This window comes from Colobus angolensis, unplaced genomic scaffold (assembly GCF_000951035.1).
Source record: "Colobus angolensis palliatus isolate OR3802 unplaced genomic scaffold, Cang.pa_1.0 Scaffold2, whole genome shotgun sequence".
NCBI lineage: Eukaryota > Metazoa > Chordata > Mammalia > Primates > Cercopithecidae > Colobus > Colobus angolensis.
In genome coordinates this window covers 20,863,767-20,886,212 of record NW_012115154.1, presented here as the reverse complement: position 1 = coordinate 20,886,212, position 22,446 = coordinate 20,863,767, and the positions used below count along the sequence as shown (strand labels likewise).

Here is a 22,446-nt window from a genome sequence, read left to right as displayed (position 1 = left end):
GCGGTGTGCCGCTCTGCAGCTAATCCAAGACGTGCAGGAGTCCCAAAAGGCAGCAGCTGCCCGGGGCAAAAACGCAAAGGAAACCAGGCAAAATCCCTGGGAACTTTAAAAATAGAAAAGTCAATGGGCTAGAGGCCGCAGCAGGTGAGGAATCTGCTGCCCTGGCCTGGATGTGGAGCGCCATTGCAGAGTATCACTTGAAGTCATTTCATGGAACACAATGACAGTGCCTACTCACTGCCTGACACAGCTGAAGGCAATTCCACACACCAACTCCTTTCACCTTGCCAAAAACGGGATAAAGCAGGTACTATTCCCATCCCCATTCTGCCGAGAAGGACGCTGAGGCACAGTGAGATCAAGTAACCTGCCAAAGTCACACAACGGAACAAGCGGTAGGCAGGGCAGAACACACACCTGGCAGTCTAGAAGCTCACGGCCACGTGGCATCCACACCTGCAGACCTCGTGCTCACCACCATGCAGGATCCACACACTCACCGCATGGGGGCACCAACCCCCCGCAGCCCATGCACTCAGCACAGCACTCTAACCACCAGTCCACACAGCCTCCCTTCCCGTGACACAGAATTCGGACCCCACCTTGTACAGACCAATTTGTAAAGTAGCTCTCCCTGTGCTGAGATGAAATCTGCCACCCACCTGGCCCTGGTTTCTCTCTTTCCTCGGCACTGCTCACCTTCCAGCCAGCTGCCCATCACGTGTCCCAAGACAGCCTCATGCTCCCTGCCAGGTCGCCAGTCAAACAACGCTGCTTCCCTCAACCACTTCTCACAGGCCATCTTTTCAGGACCTCTTGCTGTTCTGGGGACCCTCCTCTGGATACACTTCGAAATCCAACAACAAGCCTCTGATAATGTGGACTCCCCTCCGCAGCAGAACACACCACCATCAACACAGCATGTCTCCCCAGGACAAACAGAAAGAAACTCTGAAGCAGTGAGGTGGAACCCTGGCCTTGATGGCCAATCAAGGTCAAAAGACTTGCCATCTCCTAATAGAGCAAAACGTGGTCTGTGGCTGTAAACACCTCTACGTCCGATGCAGTGGGAAATGGAGGAAGCGTTACTACTTTTTAAATTATTATTATGCTTCCATTCTGGGGTACATGTGCCGAACATGCAGGTTTGTTACATAGGTATACATACACGTGTCACAGTGGTTTGTTGCACCCATCAACCCGTCATCTACATTAGATAGTTCTCCTAATGCTCTCCCCTCTCCTAAGAGGCCCACCAACAGGCCCCGGTGTGTGATGTTCCCCTCCCTGTGTCCATGTGTTCTCATTGTACAACTCCCACTTATGAGAGAGAACATGCAGTGTTTGGTTTTCTGTTCTTGTGTTAGTTTGCTGAGAATGATGGTTTCCAGCTTCATCCATGTCCCTGCAAAGGACATGATGAACTCATCCTTTTATATGGCTTCATAGTATTCCATGGTGTATATGACCACATTTTCTTTATCCAGTCTATCATTGACAGCCATTTGGGTTGGTTTCAAGTCTTTGCTATTGTGAATAGTGCTGCAATAAACATACGTGTGCATGTGTCTTTACAGCAGAATGATTTATAGTCCTTTGGGTATATATCCAGTAACGGGATTGCTGGGTCAAATGGTATTTCTGGTTCTAGATCTTTAGTCCCTTTGAACCCATTCTTACCACCAACAACCATGTTGCACATGACGAACAGAAAATCCAAAATTAAGTGTTATAGTAACTGAAACCAAGGAAAACCTTTCTTAACACTCAACTACAAAAGCGATACCTCCCTCCTCGCCCAGATTAAATGGAAAAACTCTCATGGAGGGGTTATTTCCATTCTAAACAGAAAAGTTACTTTATCAAGGAAAAGGAAAAAGCCCTAGACCCAACTTCACAGCCTTCACAGCCCCTCACGCCGTCAGCATCCCTTTCCCGGGGCTTGAAAACACAAGAAATAAATTCAAGAGCAAACCACAACAAAGTGGGCCTGAAGCCTCTCAGCCACGCCGGCGACAAACCACTTCTCAGTGACAGGTGCTGTTATTACCAACACACAATCCAGTTTTCTCTGAAAAAATGACAGGGTTGAGAGTCTGCCTCTCATTCCTAAAATGTATTCAGCAGGAGTCTTGATGGGAGATTAAACACAAGGAGATGTCCCCAGAGCAGCTGAGGGGCGGGATCAGGAGAGAACAGACTGTCCCCACTCATTTTCTTAGTACCCCTTCTTTAACTTTAGCTAGCTTGTTTGCATCAAAGTAAAATTGGTTTTCTAACTAGTCTTTTATGAGGATTAAAACAGTGTCTGAGCTTATTATTTTTAAACTCAAGTGACTATCCATAATTACTCTGATGGCTTAAATGTGGCTTACAGGTGTCATTTGCTTTGGTTTCTTATTACCTATGCTTGTTTCACCTTCACAGTGAGGAAAAAGCAGAAAAAAAGAGAAATATGTGAAATTACCAATAAATGTATTTTTTCCATCTCATCTCAAAGTAAAGTAACAGTGCTTATTCTAATAATTCTGTGCCTCAGAAATATAAACATTTAGCCTAATAGGGTTTTTTTTTTGAGACAAGGTCTCACTCTGTCACCCAGGCAGGACTGCAGTGGTGCGATCCTAACTCTCTGTAGCCTCCACCTCCCAGGCTCAAGCGATACTCCTGCCTCAGTCTCCCACACAGGTGGGACTACAGGTGCATGCTACCACATCCAGCTAATTTTTTCATTTTTCTTTTGTAGAGATGGGGTCTTGCTATCTTACCCAGGCTGATTTCCAGCTTTTGGTTGTAAGCAATCCTCCTGCCTCATCCCCCTAAAGTGCTGGGATTACACACATGAGCCACGAAGGCCGGCCTGCATTCTTAATCAATTTCCACAAGGAAAAGTAAGCAAACATTTTTTCTGAGAAAGAAAGGAAAGATGTCACAAATAATAACATTTTAGTATTTTAAAATCAAACCCCTTTATTTTTAGAAAAGCAGATTATCCCACACAACAGTCTAGAAAGAAAGCTCTCTCCGCAGCAAATCTAGCACAAACGAAACATTTTTAAATGCCCTATTAATCTAATACTGTTTTCAAAGTATGAAAAAATAGCATACATCACTGTTTTATTTCACTGCTTATAGAGCACAGACCAACGTGACAATTTTTTTTTTTTGAAATAGGGTCTCCCTCTGTCGCTAAGGCTAGAGTGCAGTGGTGCAATCACAGCTCACTGCAGCCTTGACCTTCTGGGCTCAAGGGATCCTCCCACCTCAGCCTCCGAAGTAGCTGGGACCACAGGTGCAGTGCGTTCCACCACAGCTGGCTAATTTTTTTTATAGATGTGGTCTCCCTGTGTTGCCCAGGCAGGTCTCGAACTCCTGGGCTCAAGCAATCCTCCTGCCTTGGCCTACCAAAGTGATGGGATTACAGAGGCGTAAGCCCCTGCACCTAGCTTAACATGACTTCCTAAAATAAGATTCTGAACTCAAGGTTTACTTTCGCAGTTTAACAAATATTTACTCAGCCTATCTGTTGAAATACTTCTTTCAGTAAGATTATAGAGTTGGTCTTCAAATCTAAAGTCAAACCCCCCAGACAGCAGACAAAGGCCCCTCAGGTCTCACCCCAACCTGCACCCCCGCCCTCCAGCCTCCACATCTCCATGGTCTTGCAGACTCTGAGCATCTCTGAGGGATGTCTCCAGGGCCTGAAAAGCCCTCACTCACCACCTCGCCAACCTGACAACCCCTCCTTCCCTGACTCCCCTGTGAGATCGCAAAGCCCCCAGGGCCCCAGTGTGCCGCGCATCTCATTCACCGGGTCAGCAGCACTTACTGAGCACCCTGCATGGGCCAGGAGTGTTCTAAGCACCGCAGGTTAGCAATGAATCTGACATATCAAAGTGGGTGCCCTCTTGAGACGTGTTTCAGGTAGACAGGCAGAACTATTAAGTTTAAATAAGTAAATATATATAGCAAATTAGGAGACGAATGTCATGGAGAAAAAAATAAAGCAAGGCAGGGCAAAATGGCGTGGGAAAAAGCGCCAAGGTGCGGTCTAGAGCAGGTGGTGAGGACGCCTCACTAGAAGACGGCATTTATTGCACTTCGCCCATAGTGTGTTTGTTACCAACTGAAGGTCTGAGGAAACAGCACCAGGCAGGTCTGTCAGTGCCATTTTCCCAAAAGCACACACTCACTTCATGTCTCTGTATCAGCATTTTTTGCAATAACGTATTTTTTAAATGAAGGTATGTACACTGGTTTTTTAGACATAATGCTATTATACAATTAAACCGTAATACAGTGCAAACACAGCCGTCATGTGCACCGGGAAACCAAAAAACGTGTGTGCCTCACTTCACTGTGCCATTCACTTCGTCGGGATGGTCCAAACCTGAACCCACAAAATCTCCAAGTTATGCCTGTAATATTATTTATCACATGTCAAGCACTACACTTCACCCTCTGTAAGGGTGACCTGATAATTCCATGAGACGCTTACACCTGGCCCATCCTGCACCTGAGGACGCAGGGGCTGGGAATGAGTGCAGTCATGATGCTAGGAAGCAGCTTGGCCCAAGTGGAGACCCACGCGGTTTGGCCCTGGAGCCTATACTGTTAACCACGATAATCTAAAAATAATACTGCTTAAAACGCTTCCCACAAAAGCCGAAGTCCGATATGACTGATTCTAAAAAAACATTTAATTCAGAAAACAAAGTGATCCCTTATCACTTTTGATACAATGTGAGAAATCGGCAAATCTCCTGGGTTACGTTCTGGCGATCAGCAGTCTTCTGGACACTTTCCTGACACCAGCCCACAGTCATTCCCTCCCACAGCCCACTCAGAACTGTGATTGGAAATCCAAACGCATTCAAAAACTGGCTAAGCCAGGTCAGCATTTTAGCCAGAAAATATCTGCTCCACTCAAGCCAGCAGATTCTCAAATCACCATCATTTGATTCAAAAAGCACCACTAGTTACAGACTCCTGTGTATGCCAGATTATGCCAGCAAAGCATACATAGCCTGGTAATGCAATAAATCTTGACCTAAGCTAGAAAAGTATCAAAAACCTAAATACAAAAAACAGAGTTGGTATTGAAACGGACATGGCATGGAGCATCAGGCCTCATTACAAATCATGTTTTTAAAGAATTTCAATCGCTTAAGAAAGTGCTTACAACATAGTGGTGTTAATACACAGCACTAAATATAAATATAACAGGATAACAGGATATATCTACCTACCTATATACAGTTCATGAAAATAAAAGGGAAAGATGAAGTAATAACATAAACAGCAATAACCAGGCGTGGTGGCTCACGTCTGTAATCCCAGGACTTCGGGAGGCCGAGGTGGGCAGATCACCTGAGGTCAGGGGTTCAAGACCAGCCTGGTCAACATGGTGAAACCCCATTTCTACTAAAAATACAAAAATTAGCCAGGTGTGGTGGCGGGTGCCTGTAATCCCAGCTACTCGGGAGGCCGAGGCTGGAAATCGCTTGAACCCAGGAGGCAGAGGTTGCAGTGACTGGAGATCGCACCACTGCAGTCCAGCCTGGGTGACAAGAGCGAAACTCTGTCTCAAAATAAATAAATAAATAAATAAACAAACAAACAGTGACTATAAAGGAGTAACTTCTGCTTTGTAATAGTGTTTTTTACATCTCAAATTTTCTATATGGAACATGAATTTTAGATTGGAAATCATGCACTCTGCTCATGTGTAGAGTCTAAGCTCTTTTCAGTGAACCTCTGGCCACCCTCCTCCCTCCAACCCTGTCCCACAGCACACCTTTCACTTCCCACCTGGGGTCAGCCGTCGCCTATTTATTCAGTTCACCATGTCAACTGGATTTCTCAACAGCCTGCAACCTTACCTTGCCGGATAAATGTATATTTCATGATGCCAAATAAAAGTCTCCATTTTAAACCACCTCTGCAGATGGAAAGGCCGTGTCTTTATGCTGGTAAAAGAATACCACAGCACATACCATTATAAACACCACACATCACCCAATAATCTCCTGAAATTTATGTCAGAAAGATTGGAAATAAAATCTATATTAACAGCAAGTTCTTAATATCAAATGTGGTATTAAAAATAACAAAAATTTTCATTCCTGGAATATTAAGAGGTGCTCTTCTTAACTCCGTTTGGCAGACACACAGTGCCACCTATCAGCCATCCTCTGTAACTGCAGGTGCAAGGCAAAGAACCGCTCACAGACACGCCTTCCCCTCTCCCTGCTATTTCCGTGCCCATGACCACGACAGGCTAAGAGGAGAGCTCTATTAGAAGCCCCTGCTATTTCTATATTGTGTTCTTGAAAAGTTTTACTTCCTTAGGAACTAGAGCTTTTCACGGTCGAACTGAACCCAGAGATTGCAATCTCAGCAAAGTCTGAACAAACCTATGTCTAAAATACGGGATGTTATGATACCCAACAGTGTCCGAGGAGAAATCCAAGCAGATCTCCAGGTCCGGCTCTAAACAGCTGCCTGCCGGGAAGGGACATCACAACGAATGGCAAATGTCTTACAAGGATCACCCACACATCTTCTTTCCTCTAACCACCCCCACCCCCCCGCCTTTGGCCTGCAACTGCTGTGATTTGGCCTCTGCCCGGTCTCTCTCACGAGGCTGCTCACCCCTGTGTGGTGAACCCAAGGGCTACCTCTTGAGCCTCATCCTGTGTGACCTCTCAGTGTCACTTAATAGGGCCCCCTAGCTTCTAGAGTTTTCCTTCTCTTCCCAGGTGACTCCTTCTTGACTTCTGTGACAGTTAATTTTGTGTGTCAACTTGGCCAGAGCACAGCACCCAGTGATTTAACCAGACACTAACCAAGGTGTTGTTGTGAGGGTATTTTGTGGATGCGGTCAGCATTAAGGAAAGATTACCCTCTATAATGTGGTTGGACCTCATCCAATCAGCTGAAGGTCTCAAGAACAAAAACTAAGATTTCCCCGAGAAGGAATTCTTCTGCCTGAGTGTCCGGCCTGCCGGCCTTCCTACAAATTTTGGACTTGCCAGCCTGAAAGGAAGCCAATTTCTTAAAATTTTATAGATAATATAGAGACAGTGGCCAGGTGTGGTGGCTCACATCTGTAATTCCAGCACTTTGGAAGGCTTGAGCTCAGGAGTTTGAGACCAGCCTGGTCAGCACAGCAAGACCCACCTCTTAAAAGAAAAAGAGATTGTGAAATACCCGCTATTGGTTCTGTTTCTGAAGAGCCCTGACTGACAATCTCTCTGGTCTCCTTTCTCTTGCCCATCCTTAAAAGCCTGACCTTTCTGCTGGTTCAGGCTAAGGCCGTCTTGTCCTCACCTGCTACTCTCCCTCGGTGACATCCATTTGCAGACCTTTTATTTCTGTTAGCACACCTTTGGTCCTCCAATCTCCATGTCTGGCCCAGACCTGCAAAGCCTTCAACCTACAAATGCAACTCAACATCTCCACCAAACTAGACTTAGTCTTTCGCTGCCTCAAAAAGGTGCCCCGCTCCTGTATCTCCTGTCAGTAAATGACCCCCCACCCTCCTAGATAAGCAGCAAGAACCCTGAACCTTTTCCTCCCACTTGTCAAGCTCTCACCTATGCTCTGGAGCCTCTCTCCTCTCCCCGCTTCCTCCATGAGCCACCTACGGCCACTTCCCAGTACGGGCGCTCTCCTGCCTCCACGTGGTTCTACAGTGGCCTTCCGCCTGGTCTTCCTGAATCCAAACTCCATCTCCAATCTACATGTCCTGGCGCAGCCCAAGTACCTTTCTAGAACTTAAATTGGGTCACATCACACCCCTGGAGAAAATCATCAACGCCCTCAGGATAAAATCGAACTCCATGCGAGGCCCCTCCAGGTGGATGTGCCTGTCTTTCCTTGGAGTCCCAGTTGGTAATGGTGGCCCCTGTGCCTTCCCCATAAGCCGTGTAATCGGGCCCCAAGCACATCCCAGGCTTCACACTCCCCATTCCCATGTTCAAACATGAGGTCCAGGGAAGCCAAATTCCCTCCAGACCCACAGGATCATGCTACTCTCCTTCACCCTGGCATTGCACACAGATCCCGCTGCTGGAAAACCCTTCCCTCCCATGCTGCATTCCCTGCACTGACCAGGTCACACCCGCCTTCACTCCGATCTGAGTTGATCTGAGTTGTCCCATAGGGTAGCCGTTAGCCACATACGGCAATTTCAACTCACAATAAAGTTTAAAACGCTGTTCCTCAGCTGCGCCAGTCACATTCCAGGGGCTCAGTGGCCACCCTGGGCAGCACGGAGAAGACACTGCCAACACCACCGAGCACCACTGGAGAACACGGACCCGGATCCTCACACTCCTGTCCACTCGGACGTCCACCCCAGCTCCTGTGGCTCTCCTAGCACAGCCCTGCCAAGCCCCGCTGCTCAGTGCCCGTGGGGGGACCTGGCGCTCTGCAGGTGCTCACTGACATGACTCGATGCTGCCGCGGTGGCGGAGCTCCACCATCCACGTCTCCACCAGCCTCCCACGGCCACAGGTGTCTTAATGTTCATGTGAGCTGGGCAAGTCAATGTCCAATTTCCAGTTGTTAACATAAGCCTTCCCTTCCCAGTAAGACAAAACCATGCCATTTTGGGATGTATCAACAGGAAGCATCAAACAGATGTTACGAGGGATATTAGTGTGGAACTGGGGCTAAAAGAGCGGAACTCTAGAACCTTCTCTGCCCACTACCCTGACAAAATCAGAGCAGCTACCTTTTTATCTGTTCACATATTACACTTCAACCAGGACTTCATCTGAATAAAAGACCTATTTGAAAAAAGATGAAAAAAATCAATGATATGTATTTTTTTCTGATTTTCTCTCTTCAAATATTAAAGGTATTTAAACATACCCTTAAACATGAAAAACTAAAAATAGAGCCGGGGCAGTGGTTCATGCCTGTAATCCCAGTGCTCTGGGGCTGAGGCAGGAGGATCACTTGAGGCCAGGAGTTTAAAACCAGCCTGGGCAACACAGCAAGACCTCAATTCCACACACAAAAAAAATTTTTTTAATTAGCTGCACGTGGTAGCCCACGCCTGCAATTCCAGCTACTGGAGGGGCTGAGGTGGGCGGACTGCCTGAGCCCAGAAGGTCGGGGCTGCAGTGAGCTGTGATCACACCACTGCACTTCAGCGTGGGTGACACAGCAAGGCTCTGTCTCTAAATAATAAGTATATATTTATTATAAATATAACTCATTTACCCTGCAACGTGCTTCTCTAGTTTAAAATGCATTAACATAATTATATAGATTCAAGCAATTTGTTACAGAAAAATCAATCCCTTTGCTATAGTAGGATGTATTCACATCTGCTTCACAAACCTCATAAACAGGAGTTTTTAACAACCCCCAACCCACTGGAGCAGGCTAAAGATATTTTGTTGCTGGCCCCACCCTCCCACCTAGGCTTGTTTCCCACTGCCTTCCCCACCACCGTAGGCTTTGGCCAAAACAGGCACCGCAGGCACCTGCCCACTCTCCTTCTATCTGCGCTCATTCTCTTCCCGCCACCTGGCCCGCCCACCCGCCCCCAGCTCTGCAGGCCACGCTCTCAGACTCAGCTCAGATGGCAGCTTCTCAAAGCCTTTCTTGATCCCCTCTAATTAAATGCAATCTGCCCCTTCTCTCAATTACCATAATTTGCATGATTCACTTTAATGACATTTAGCTTGTAGAGGTTCCCATTAGAGTTATTTCAGTATTTTTAGCTTTTTTATAAGCTCTTGAAGACAAGAACCATATCTCGTACATACTTAAATCCTCTAATTTAACAACACTGTCTTGTACCTAGTAGGTACTCAAGTACCTCCTGAATAGAACTGAGAAGTAGAAAGACATCCATTACATTACAAAGCGATTCAAATTGGCCTCCCCCTCAGGTAAAGCCTGCAAGTTACTAAACACTGGCTGATCCAAGAGTAGGCAGGCGCTGACGGCAGGTCTCAAGTTAGCTGCACATTAGAGTCACCTGGGAAGCTTTTAAGATCCAGGTGCCCAGGCTCCACCCAGCCCAAGCCCAATGACATCAGAATCTCCTAGGGTGGGACACAGACTCCGGTCCACTTCACAGCTCCTGGATGAAGCCACGCTGGGCCGAGGCTCATGTCCACCTGCTCTCACACGGAGGCTTTCCCGCAGGCCCCCGCCCCGTCACTCCTGGAGGCGGAACAGATACAGCAGATGTGTAAACACCCTTCTCATCTACAAGTCAGACTGAAATAAAAATCAGACAGATGATGGCTACTTTCATCTAAAAAAGCTGTTTTGCTTGTTTAAAGATTCTGAATTTTTAGTCACTCATAGAAGCAGAGAGTGGAATGGTAGTTACCAGGCACTGCAGAGTGCAGAGATGTCAGTCACACAGAACAAACTTGCAGTTACGAGATGGGCAAGCTCTGAAGGCCTAATCCCAGCATGGTGAGTAGTTAGGAAGAGGGTATGGTGTCGTGGAAACCTGCTAAGAGAGGAATCTTACATATTCTCACTGCACACACTGAAAAAGGTAGCCGTGTGAGGTGACGGGTGTCTTCATTAGCTTGATTGTGGTAAACATTCCACGAAGTATATACCTGTATCAAATCATCACGCCGTACACCTTAAATACACACAATTTTCTTGCTCTTGATGTGCGTGTATATATATACATACAATTTTTACTTGTCAATATACCTCAATAATATACCTACTAACTACTCATAAAAATTAAAAATTATATTTCAATAAAGCTAGGGGGAAAAAGATTCTAAATTTTCCAAGCCATCTTTTATTCTCCTTCTATGTTCTTGTCCTCTCCTCATCTGTTAGTCTGAGTAACATAACTCAACAGCCAGGAGGGTTTCAGCAGAACCTAAAATACACACCTCCTACTTGCTTGGTAGTGCTCAATCCTACCAACTGTCCGGTGAAATACAAACAGGCCAGCCCCATTGGTCCAGACAAGCACTTCAAGGCACAGGTGTGGCAGAGGGAGAGAGACCACCTCTTCGGAAGCCAAAAGCACATCTTCAGAGCACCCACTCTGCTGGTTTATGTGGCCAGCAGAGCTGACCAAATGAGGCTGTGAAACCAGTGAAAGCACACAGGTAGCCGAGGTCAGGAATCAGCAACATCACCCCCTGAGACAGGGCGTCTTACCTGGCAAGAGCGGCCCAGCAGGTTGGAAGCCCCGCACAGTGAACCAAGAGGAAAGGCACACCCCTAAGACACAGGAATGCGCGGCTGTCCAGAGAAAGGCGACTGCGTGCTCTGCAGAAGTATTTGCAGCATGTCTTCTAACCAGAAGAGTGTTTTAGAACTATTTTTAAAAACCCACAAACCTACGGATCTGTGCACTTGCAAACACAGATGAGGGGCGTGCTCTCCGCTGCCCTTAGGAGGAGGAGTTAGAGAAGGGAGCAGAGCAGGGAGGGCACTGAGCAGGAGCGGGCCCCGTCAGCGCAGCTTCACGGCTCAGATACTGCTTCTGGAGGGACCCTCCTCCATCCCACACTGTGAGAGTCCACCTGGGAGGGCTGACAGCTTCCCGAAACCGAGTCAGCAGAAGCCCTAGCCGAGCATGTGTGACGACCCTGGGCTGTGAGCAGAGCTCCGCAGTGACGCTTCCAGTCTTTCCCAAAGGCAGCACTGACTCGCTGAGGAACTACCAAGGCCACGCCCCCACATGCACCACCTGAGGAGGGTCCGCAGATGACGATCACCGGCCAACCCGGACAGTATTAGAACGAGGCTTTCGTAAGTATCTCCTCACATGTCTACAACAGGCTCTCTCCTGCTTTTGTAAATAAAACTTTATAGGAACCCAGCCACTCCTAGTCGTTCAACACGGTCTTCGGCTGCTCTGGCAGAACTGAATAAATGCAGCACAGACCATACGGCCTGAGGAGCCAGAATGATTCACCATCTGGCCCTTTACAGAAAACACTGGCCAACTCCCGGTCTCATATTACCATGGGGAAAAAACACCACAGCAGCTGTTACCTGGCAGGCTAAGGCACAGAAACGGGCACTCTTAGGCCTCAGGATTCAACTTCAACTTAGTCATCAAGCCCCATACCTTGGAAAGATGTCCTTTCTTGGTGGCTACAGGAGAGGCAGCAGTGCCCACCAAACATTCCATCACCCTCCTGCTTCCAGTCTCCGGGGGAGGCTGGCCCAGGTGACGGCCCATGGAGGAGGGGTGGGCTGGCCCGCCAGCTGTCCCCTCCCCGGCGGCGGGGACCCGAAGCAGCGTGTTTCCGAAGGGCAGCCATAACATGGTGGCAGAGCCTGCTGCCGACCACACCAGATACGAACCACGTGCAAAGAAATAAACCTCTGCTGCTAAACACTGAGATTTTGGATTAATTTTTCTCGTAATACATGCTGGTCTACTCTAACTTAGAAAGGTGGCAAAGGAGGTGGCCTCCTTTGTGTCTCTCCTTCCCCACAGCGGGGTACAGAGCTCAGCTATGTGACAAAGGAGAAAGCATGGCCAGCCCTAGGACAGTCGATCCTTCCCCCTCTCAACCCTACTTGAATTCTCTATCACTTGCAAGGCACTCGTAACACTGGAGAGGTCCTGTACAAACAACCAAGACGGCTGAGGGAAGACAGGATTTATTCTGCACAAACTTGACAGCCAGGGCCAAGCTACACCCTTCTGAAAGCCACAGAGAACAAATGGTTATCCTAGTGACAAAGTGGTCAGGGACAGGGTTTCCCTCTTTGAAGAATAATCTTGCTGGCTGTGGTGGCGTATGCCTGTAGCTATTTGGGAGGCTGAAGCAGGAGAATCGCTTGAGCCCGAGGTCGAGTCTGCAGTGAGACGTGATCATGCCACTACACTCCAGTGTGGGCAACGAAAAGAAGAATCCTCTTCCCTCTACATTTTACATAATTTTCGTGTGATATGGTGGGATAAGGACGAGTTTTCAAAGACGCGGGAAATGGGCTTAAAAGTCAACCATGCCACTTGGCAGCCATGTGATCTCACCTAGCACGTAACCCAGGTGCCTTTCACCACCTTTTCCCAATTCTGGGGCTCAGTGTCATTATCTACTAAATAAGGGACTCCATCTACCCGGTCTCCAAGACCATCTCTACTCCAAAACTTCTATAGAAGTTCAGGGAACTAAACTGTCAAACAAGAAAATTCCCACCCCATCAGGAACAATCCATAACTGCTGGCAGTTTCCTCTGCTTTATGATGGGATTAAGATTGAACAGTACTCGCCTGCTGCTGCTTTCACAGATGAGAAGACACAGCGAATGTCAGCCGGGACTGAAGTGGGAAGGACATGACCTGCTACCTTTCTTAATTTTCATACTCCAGTCTCTTTTTGGTTTCCCTTTCTTTGTACTTTTTATTAGACAAGTGTTTAAGAATATGCAGTAAAAACTGAACTATAATTTGTTTACACCCACAAAAGTTATCTAAACAGAAATAAATTTTAATTATAAAAAAATTTTAACAAAACTTCAAACAACTTTAAAACACAAAATGGAGAAAGTAAAACTTACCCATCATTCTACCCCAAAGATATTTTATTTACTTTAAGAGTTTAGCATACATAGTTCAAAAAATATGCAAACTATATTTTATATCAAATGAAATATATGTAAATTTTACAAGTTCCTTTCTCACTTTATACTGTAGCTATCTTTTCATCTGAATTTATATTGATTTACCTCATTCTTTTTAAAAGCTACAAAGTATTGCACGGTACAGGTGACGCAATGCTGAGTGCTGTCTGTTGAGCCTGATTCTCTTCTCTGTACAGTTCAGCAACCTGAGTCTGAATGAGGCGAGTGAGTCACGCCACTGAGCTGACGGCACGACTCCCTCAAGCAAACACTGATTAAAGGTGCAGGAAGGCTAACTGCCCATCACCACCTGCTCGCCATCTCTGGCTGTCAGCAGGACTTCTTTTTACTCAATAATCACATAGACTACATTTTCCTCATTCCAGGTTTCAAAATTCCCTGCAATCAAAGAATTCTGGGGAAAAAAAAATACATGAGCATATTCTATCGGACTGTCCCATTTTGGGTTCTAACTTCTATCTGACAACACCACATCGGCACTAAACCCACATATACATAAAACGAAATCAAAGGAGTTCACAGAAAGCATGGGAGAGAGTATCGCTCTTACTTTCAATCAATATGTGTGGCTAAAACTGTTCAACTTAAAACATATCTTGTCAGATAATAATAAAATATATTTACAATACTTAAACACTTCCAGTCGGCCGGGCACGGTGGCTCATGCCTGTAATCCCAGCACTTTGGGAGGTCGAGGTGGGTGGACTGCCTGAGCCCAGGAGTTTGAGACCAGCCTAGGCAACATGGTGAAACCCTGTCTCTACTGAAATACAAAAAAAAAAAATTAGCTGGGCATGGTGGCATGCACCTGTAGTCCCAGCTACTCAGGAGGCTGAGGCAGAAGAATTGCTTTAACCCAGGGGGCAGAGGTTGCAGTGAGCCAAGATCGCACCACTGCACTCCAGCCTGGGTGACAGAGCAAGACTCCGTCTCCAAAATAAAATAAAATAAAATAAAAATTCCAGTTAACTGAGTCATTTCCATTTTCTCTTACAATTATACTGTCTTTAACAAATCCTGTGAAACACAAGGTGAAACAGGAATATCTACTAGTAATAAATAGTAATACCATCTTCAAAGAATGATGGGCCTTTAATTGTGGAATGAAATAAAGTACCTTACCCACGCAGCTTATACCTTATACAGCGGACGCCGCACATCAATGGGGCAGTTCTGTATGACTTCATCAACAACATCGGAGATGGATTCCATAAAGTCTGGGTTGGCAAACTGAATTGTGTTATCAACAGAAAAGAAACATTACACATTTCTCTCCAATAGAACAACAGGAACACTTTTTTTAAAGTAACTTTAACATACAATTTATTATAACTTAAAAGAATTCACACTGGAATGAAGGATATGTCAAAGGAATCCCACGTGACTACGTGTGCGTGGGATGGTGATGACATATTTCTCCTCATGAGATAAAATGTATGGATTTAGTGAAGAAAAAATACCAACAGTATCAAAGACAGACCATCCCCACACCATGAACACATAGTGATTCAGCCTATAAGAGCAGTGGAAAGTATGTGCACGATCCACGTGACACGCAGTGAGAAACGTGAGTTTGACATATCATTTGACAATATTCATATTATGAGAAAATCAGGATATAAGGAAAAAGAAACAGGTTCAATGAAAGATTAATTAAACCTGGTCTAGAAGATGGAGGGAAGTGTTTTGTTTAACGAGAAGTGTTTGTTTAAAATGAAACAATCCACATGATAATCACGTTATAAGCCTTAGATTCAATTCCATGAGTTAAATAAGCGTCCACTCAATTACGTTTCATTTGAAATATGTTAAAAATCAAAGAAAGCTTGAATGTGCACTCTCAGAGGAAGGGGGAGGCCACTCAGGGGCTCACAAACTGTTCACTGGGCATTTGACCGCTCTATGTCCACTCCAAATCCATAGATTAAAAGCGGGCATTCGCTGGATTATCACTGCCATCGTTTTATTCTTCGGATTACTAGTGAGGTATACTTTCCATGCTGTTTCTCTGCACAAAACAGCCATATACACATCTAAAACCAAAGAGCAGCTTGTAACCCACCTACCGAATACAAACTGAATTAGCCAGGAATATATATCAAAATATAAATAAAATGCATTATATGTAAATCTTAAAATGTGCCTCTTAATTACTGCTTTCTGCAAAAGTACTAATAATTCCTTACAACTACTAGTTAAAAGGATGACATTTCTAATTCTTAAGATTACCTAAATAACAGAAATGCTGGCCTTAGACAGAAGATTAACCTAACTTGCAGCAGGGAACAGAGCAGGATCAACTGTCCAGGGTTAAAATTAGAAGTTAGGAAGGGCAATCACCAAAGATGCAAAGGTTATATGTTACCCCACTCCGAGGCACAGGCAACCTCCATACAGTCCTTGAGATTATAGCTACTCATAATACTAGCATGTGACCACCCACAACCCTTGAAGATTACTTTTAATTCTATTATCGTCTATTGCTCCTGTAAGTCTTCCTAACTATTTGTGGTATAACCCATCTTTAATTATTAACACAGACAGCCAAGAGGAGAGGCAAACCGAACAATCTGTCAAGCAGACAAAGGGCACGGAGGATGCGGGGAGACGGAACGACGGCCGCCCTGCTCACAGGCCCTTTGCTGGAAAATGCTCTTTCTGCACTCTGGGTGGCAGTACCGCTCCATCCCACACACGAGCACACACAAAAGGAAACATCTTACCTCCGGGTGAAAGAATATTTCAGGTCCCAGGAACCTTTCATAACCAACGTCTATAACAAACTTCTTCTGGTTGATTGCATTGATACCCGTGTACTGTTTGATCCACTTCCGGGGATCCACATCATACTTGGCAAATTCCTTGACTATATCAGGGCAAATGTAACAGTATTTCTCCTGCATACACACACAAAGATGTTGCCAGGCATTAACAATTGCCCAGTGTCTCTGCCCTCAGACAAATAATCAGGAACCCCATGCAGTAAACACGCCCTGGGATCAGAACCACCCCCACCATCACTCCAGTGTGGATATGTGTCCAGTCTCACATTCCATCGTCTTTCATATTAGACATGGTTACACTCGGACTCTGGACAGGTAAGTCTGCTTTCTCTGCAACTCAGCTATTAATCTCAGCCTTGGTCTATCCAATTCTATCGCTACCATATCTGAAATGATGTCTACAGGTGTCTAGAAAGCACGTCTTGCCTTGTTCCTCTCAGGTGCCCCCTATGGCCTGCCCTGACACCTCACTGTTGTCCACATCGGACCAGCGGACCCGTGCTGCAGCCTCACCTACCGAGAGCAGCACTGTCTACACCCTAACACCTGACTGCAGAGGCTTCTTTCGGTCCCAGCATCCACAAGCCAGGTGGCCACTGTCAACCTGCTGGTTGTTAATCTGGTGTGGAGCTGGCCACAGCACTGTCATCAGCTCCACTGACACCATCTCTTTGCCTAGACATAGTGTACCTTGTTGACTGGGTATTCTAAGTCCCTCAATCAACACAGATTTACTGTCTAGGCACTTGGGAGACATAAGTGAGCGAAACACACACAGATCCCGGCTGAGATTACACTCCAGCTGGGAGTCAGACAACAAGAATCAACCGTAACAAGTAAATGACATGGTAGGTTATAAAGTGATAGGTCCCAGGGAATAAAGGAAAAGCAGAGTCAGGTGGGAGGACTGGAGCTGCCAGGATGCTGCTGCTGCGAGAGAACCTGCTAACGATCCCCGCCCTGCACCGACAGGCAGCCTGAGGGATGCGAAGTGTTTCCTGAGTATCTGGTGAGATTAATATTCTTGGACACCTTTGTGTTGATACGTGTCCTTAGAGCTGGCCTCAGCAAAGCAGCACGTGACCCCCAGGTACTCGCTGCCTATGGGAAGCACCAGGTGGGCTGCCCAGCTGGCACTCAGCACACCGTGGAAGGAATGGTTCTCTCAAGGACCTCCAAAGACGTTCTTGTGGTATTAAGTTTAAAGTTTCTTAGCATCCCTGAAACATATTCTAATGCCATCTTCCGGGTATCTTGGATATACTCTAGCAGAATTTTAAGAAGACTGACAGGCAAGAAGTGTTACACAACCCTGTGTTCCTTGATGACACAGAGAAACAGGGTCAGCGGATTACAACCTCAAATCAACCAAGACTGCAGACAAAGGCATTCAGTTCTCCTCACAGGCCTGGTCAACACCCCACAGCATCTCAGCTTACTTAACTCAAAGGCTTCCTATGAAACGCTGCCATGGAGTTGGGTGCAGAGTAACAGGCTTAATCTTAAGGTTCCGGATTCATGCTGCAAAGGTGGTGTGTTCACGGCACACACTCCCTCAGGCCTGCTCACAACCACAGGCGGTCATGGCAGTAAAGGGCAGCAGGGGGAGCTCTAAACCACACCTTTCGGGATCTGTTCCTTTAAAGAGAGAAGTGAGGCAAGAACTAACAGGGCTACCCCACACAGCAGGGCCAGGGCAGCTGATTTGGAGGCTACGAACGGAGTCTCTTTTACTCCCAGCCTTCATAGGAGGGTGACACACAGTCACATCGAGCACACCAGCCCAGATTTCAGGGTCCAAATTGGAATTCCAACAGCCCTCAGGAGAGTTTAAGGCAAAGCATGAGGGTCAGGAAAGCCCCTCCTTAGCAGTGCCGCTCAGCAATCCTGGTGGAAATAGGAAGGACTCAGACCCACTGGAGTGGACCCTGGGCATCAATAATAAGAGGCTCAATTCTTTTTTTTTTTTTCTTGAAATAGAGGCGAGATCTCGCTATATTGCCTGGGCTGGTCTCGAACCCCTGGCCTCAAGCAATGCTCCTGCCTCGGCCTCCCAAAGTCCTAGGATTACAGGTGTGAGCCACTATGAAGGGGCTCCATTCTGACTTACATTTCTAACAGATTTGGAGTGGCAAGGCAGCTTGGATCAAATAGTCAAATATTCTTCCATTGATGAAAGGCAAGGAAAGGTGACGGTAACCCCTTAGGAAAAATTTTAGTCTAAAAAAGAATGTCTAATGATACCTCAGGAAACCTTCCCCTGAGATGGAAGGGACCACGTCTTCCCCATGTCACCACTTCAGCACTGAGAGCCCCCTTCCCAGGAATTTCTGGTTCCAGGTAAAGCAGGGCAGGTCATACCCAACTGCAGAGCCTGCCCCATGCCAGTGCTTCCTGTCCTAAAAACACCTCAGGAATCATCTCTGATGCTTCCTTTCCTTCAAGCAGCCTCAGTTACGAGGTGCTGAGAAGGGAGGAAGGCAGTGAGGAGAAGGGTGGGTGTCAAGTTCACCCCCCTCAAGCTCCACTACACTCAGAAACTGTGCAGTAAAGGAAGGAGATGCTTATGGCCACACGTCACACCCACACCTGTGTGTGAATTTTGTGCAATAGCTCTGGATTCTAGAGTGGCAGTGTTCTGCTGCTGCGGTCGCCTCCTGATTCTACAGCGAAGCATGGAGGCAGTATAGAAGGAGCGCTCTGCTAGCTGAGGCTCTGGCAGTGAGGTTCCAGCTGAACAATGCACCTCTGCATGCTGGTACGCTGCACCAGCTACTAAGCTGTTCTCAGTGACAGCTGGAACCTCAGAGCATCTAGTTTGGAAGAGGTTAAGCTTTACATCTTCAGCCCACTTAACTCAAGGGGTAAAACAAATCAAGCCCCACACTCATGGGAAGGGGAGAGGAAGGAAAGGAGGAGCAGGGATGATGGCACCGAGGGGAAGTGTCCAGAACACCATCTCTCTCACCCCCAAACCGGCCGGTTTCCCATCTGTTTTTACCTTAATGGCTTTTGCTGTCTCCAGTGACTGCTCAGGAGGGATTCCCACCTCCCTCTCCCTTAGCAGCTGTTGAATGAAATACGTAATATCTCTACCTGCAATCGGGATGTGTTTGATGCAGCTTCCAATAACATAACCTTCTGCCTAGGGAAGAAGAGGAGGCAAAACAGCTGTGTTAGTGATTCTGTAGTACAGAGCAGCCTGGACTCACAAGGTTTCCTGTCTCAGCCTCCCTGTCTGCCCCTCACAGCATTAACAAGCATTTACAGAATCCCCACCCTCTGCAAGCTCGGTACAGAAGGTCTTTCAAAATGACTGCATACGCAATTCCATTTATATTCAAACTTCCAGATTATTCCAATAATCTGACGCTCTCCGAAAGCAACCAAAATGATGTCTTCATTAGGAATATGAAAAGAAAAAACACATAGGATAGTTCATTTCCAAAAAGTAATGCTGTCTGTGAGAACACTAAACCCAATAGGTTTTTTCCCTAACAAAAAGGAGAAAGTTTTATTTATAAATTGTTAAGCCAACTATATATCTACTTATGTTTAAAAGTCAGCAATTTGGTTACTACACAGGGCTTAGATTCTAACAACCTGGACTCCAATTCCGGCTCCACATTTGCAAGTTTCACATGCTTCAGCCTCAGCGCATTTGTCCATCATATGGGGCAAACAATACTCTGCAGGGGCCAATGATACAGTTCAGATGGAACTGTGTGTGTCGAGCACATAGCACTGGTTTTGGGGGTAGGGAACCTCTCATTCCCCTGCCTCCCTGAGCCAGTGAAGGTATGTCTGTGAGGGACCAGGAAAGGAGGGTGACCATCACCTGGGCCGATCAATGGCAGGACCGGTGTCAAGTGTCCACATGCCCACAGCAATGATGGGTCCAAAGCTCCCTCATCAGCCTTCCTGTGGGCACAGACCTGCCACAGGAGCCACAGGCTTGGACACACATCCAGCTTGTTCTACAGGGGTGAGCAGGATGCTGACCGTCAGAGTGGACAACGCCTACCGCTGGATCATCCGGTAAAGACCCTCAGGTTTCACGCTACAGCAATCACAGCTTCTGTACCACACTCCCCAAGTGAGACAGAAGGGAACAGAAGTGAAACGCTGACTTCATTTTACACGCGTATTCATTCTAATAGTTGCATCTAGTCACCAGTAAAGTTGCAAGGACAACTTACTGAATTCCTCCTATGGTTTTTTTCTGATGTACCTAACTTCTAGAAGCAAAAAAAGATTTAGCCTTTCTGTAGAGTCCAAGTATTTGTAAAGTATTTTAAGATGGAGATAAAAGATATGTACAAATTATTAAAAATCAACTTAAACCCATAAAAATAATATTAGCTTTCTAACACATAAACTATTCAAAATTACCACATTCTATGCATTACATGTAATATCTTCTAAAATACTGTTAAATAAATATCAGCTCATGACAGTGGTAAAAATATTAAAACAAGATACATGTCCAACAACAGAAAAATAAATTATGTACCTCTTAAATGTATTTTCACAGAATATTTAATCACAAGAGAAAAAAATTAGGGTTAAACTAATATGCAAAATATAATTTTAGGATTGTATTATATATAGAATCCCAAACCAGACATGAGACATTCCAATTGTGTTTAAAGTGTGTGCGTGTGACATGTGTCTTAGAAAAAGAGCTCAGGCTGGGCACGGTGGCTCACGCCTGTAATCCCAGCACTTTGGGAGGCCAAGATGGGCAGATCACCTGAGGTCGGGAGTTTGAGACCTGCCTGACCAACATGGAGAAACCCCATCTCTACTAAAAATACAAAATTAGCCGGGCATGGTGGCTGGTGCCTGTAATCCCAGCTACTCAGGAGGCTGAGGCAGGAGAATCACTTGAACCCAGGAGGCAGAGGTTGCAGTGTGCGGGTCGTGCCATTGCACTCCAGCCTGGGCCACAAGAGTGAAACTCCATCTCCAAAAAAAAAAAGAAAAAGAGCTTAAAGACTATACAAATAAAGGTATAATACAGGTCTTTGGGTGGCTTTACACATAATTTTATTTCTTCAAATTTTTCTATTTTATCCCAATTTTCAATGACAAATGTAATTTTTATAACTGGGGGAAAAACTGAACTAAGATACGATATAAAATCTTTTCAAACAACTTTCTTGGTGGGCCTGGACATGCTGTGAAATATATTTTCTTTCCTTTTCCTAAATCAGACATAAGAAATAGGCAAAGAACCAAAGGGGGTGTAGGCCAGGGGCCTAGGGACCTCATCTTGGATCTCAGCCGCGCAGCTCTCTGAGTAAACAGCAGCCTGAGTTCTCAGTGAGTGCTCTGCACCCAGGGCACTAACTCTTCTTGGGATCCACAGAAAGGAGTGCTGAGACTGGCTTGAAGGAGGCTCAAGTCTAGAGCACACTTCACAGGGCAGGGCAGCCACCTCTCCTCCCCACGGGAAGGACCATGGCCAGGAGTACAAGGCACGGGCGCAGGAGGGTGGCTTTTTTCTCCCTCACTGTAGGCACATGGACCATGAAGCCTTTCCACTGCAATGACTCCTAACCTTCAGGGAATTAAAGGCATTAGTATTAGTACATCATCCCATCACCTCTCAAAATGAAACGGTGACTATTTTTTCAATTAAATGGTTTTTGAAAATCCTAATTTGCATTTTAAAAGAGCTGTGTGTGTATGTAAAAATATACACATACACACACCCCCATATACATATGCAGAAACACATCTGTAACATAACAGAAATAACTAGCAATGGTGGTTCCTGAGGAGGAGACCTCACAGGAGAAAGACCAGGATGAGTCTGACTTCCTTCTGAATACCTTCTTCAGACACTTCCAATACATTTTCCAAAAACATGAATTTGAGATAATTCCTTTAAATAGTCCATTGGACCAAAATAAAAATTCAGAGATCTCTTGAGACCCAAATTAGGAATCACTTATCTAAAACCAAAAAGTGGTATTGCAGAGCCTTCTGCAAGCCAAAATGTACAATCTTCCATTCTTGGCTTTTAAATAACCTTTTTTTTTTT

The 22,446-nt window shown here is 45.9% G+C and overlaps 1 protein-coding gene across 4 annotated transcripts in view; it reads right to left on the bottom strand.

Annotated features, from left to right (window-relative positions):
* ACTR3B (ARP3 actin-related protein 3 homolog B (yeast)) overlaps positions 1–22,446 on the bottom strand; it is a 98,383-nt gene that overhangs the window by 14,818 nt on the left and 61,119 nt on the right. For all 4 annotated transcript variants that reach the window (XM_011941524.1, XM_011941525.1, XM_011941527.1 and 1 more), the window contains 3 exons: positions 19,399–19,542; positions 16,338–16,511; positions 14,752–14,844 (listed from right to left, as the gene is read on the bottom strand). In XM_011941524.1, the coding sequence (XP_011796914.1) occupies positions 14,752–14,844; positions 16,338–16,511; positions 19,399–19,542 (411 nt within the window). The remainder of the gene's footprint in view (positions 1–14,751; positions 14,845–16,337; positions 16,512–19,398; positions 19,543–22,446) is intronic.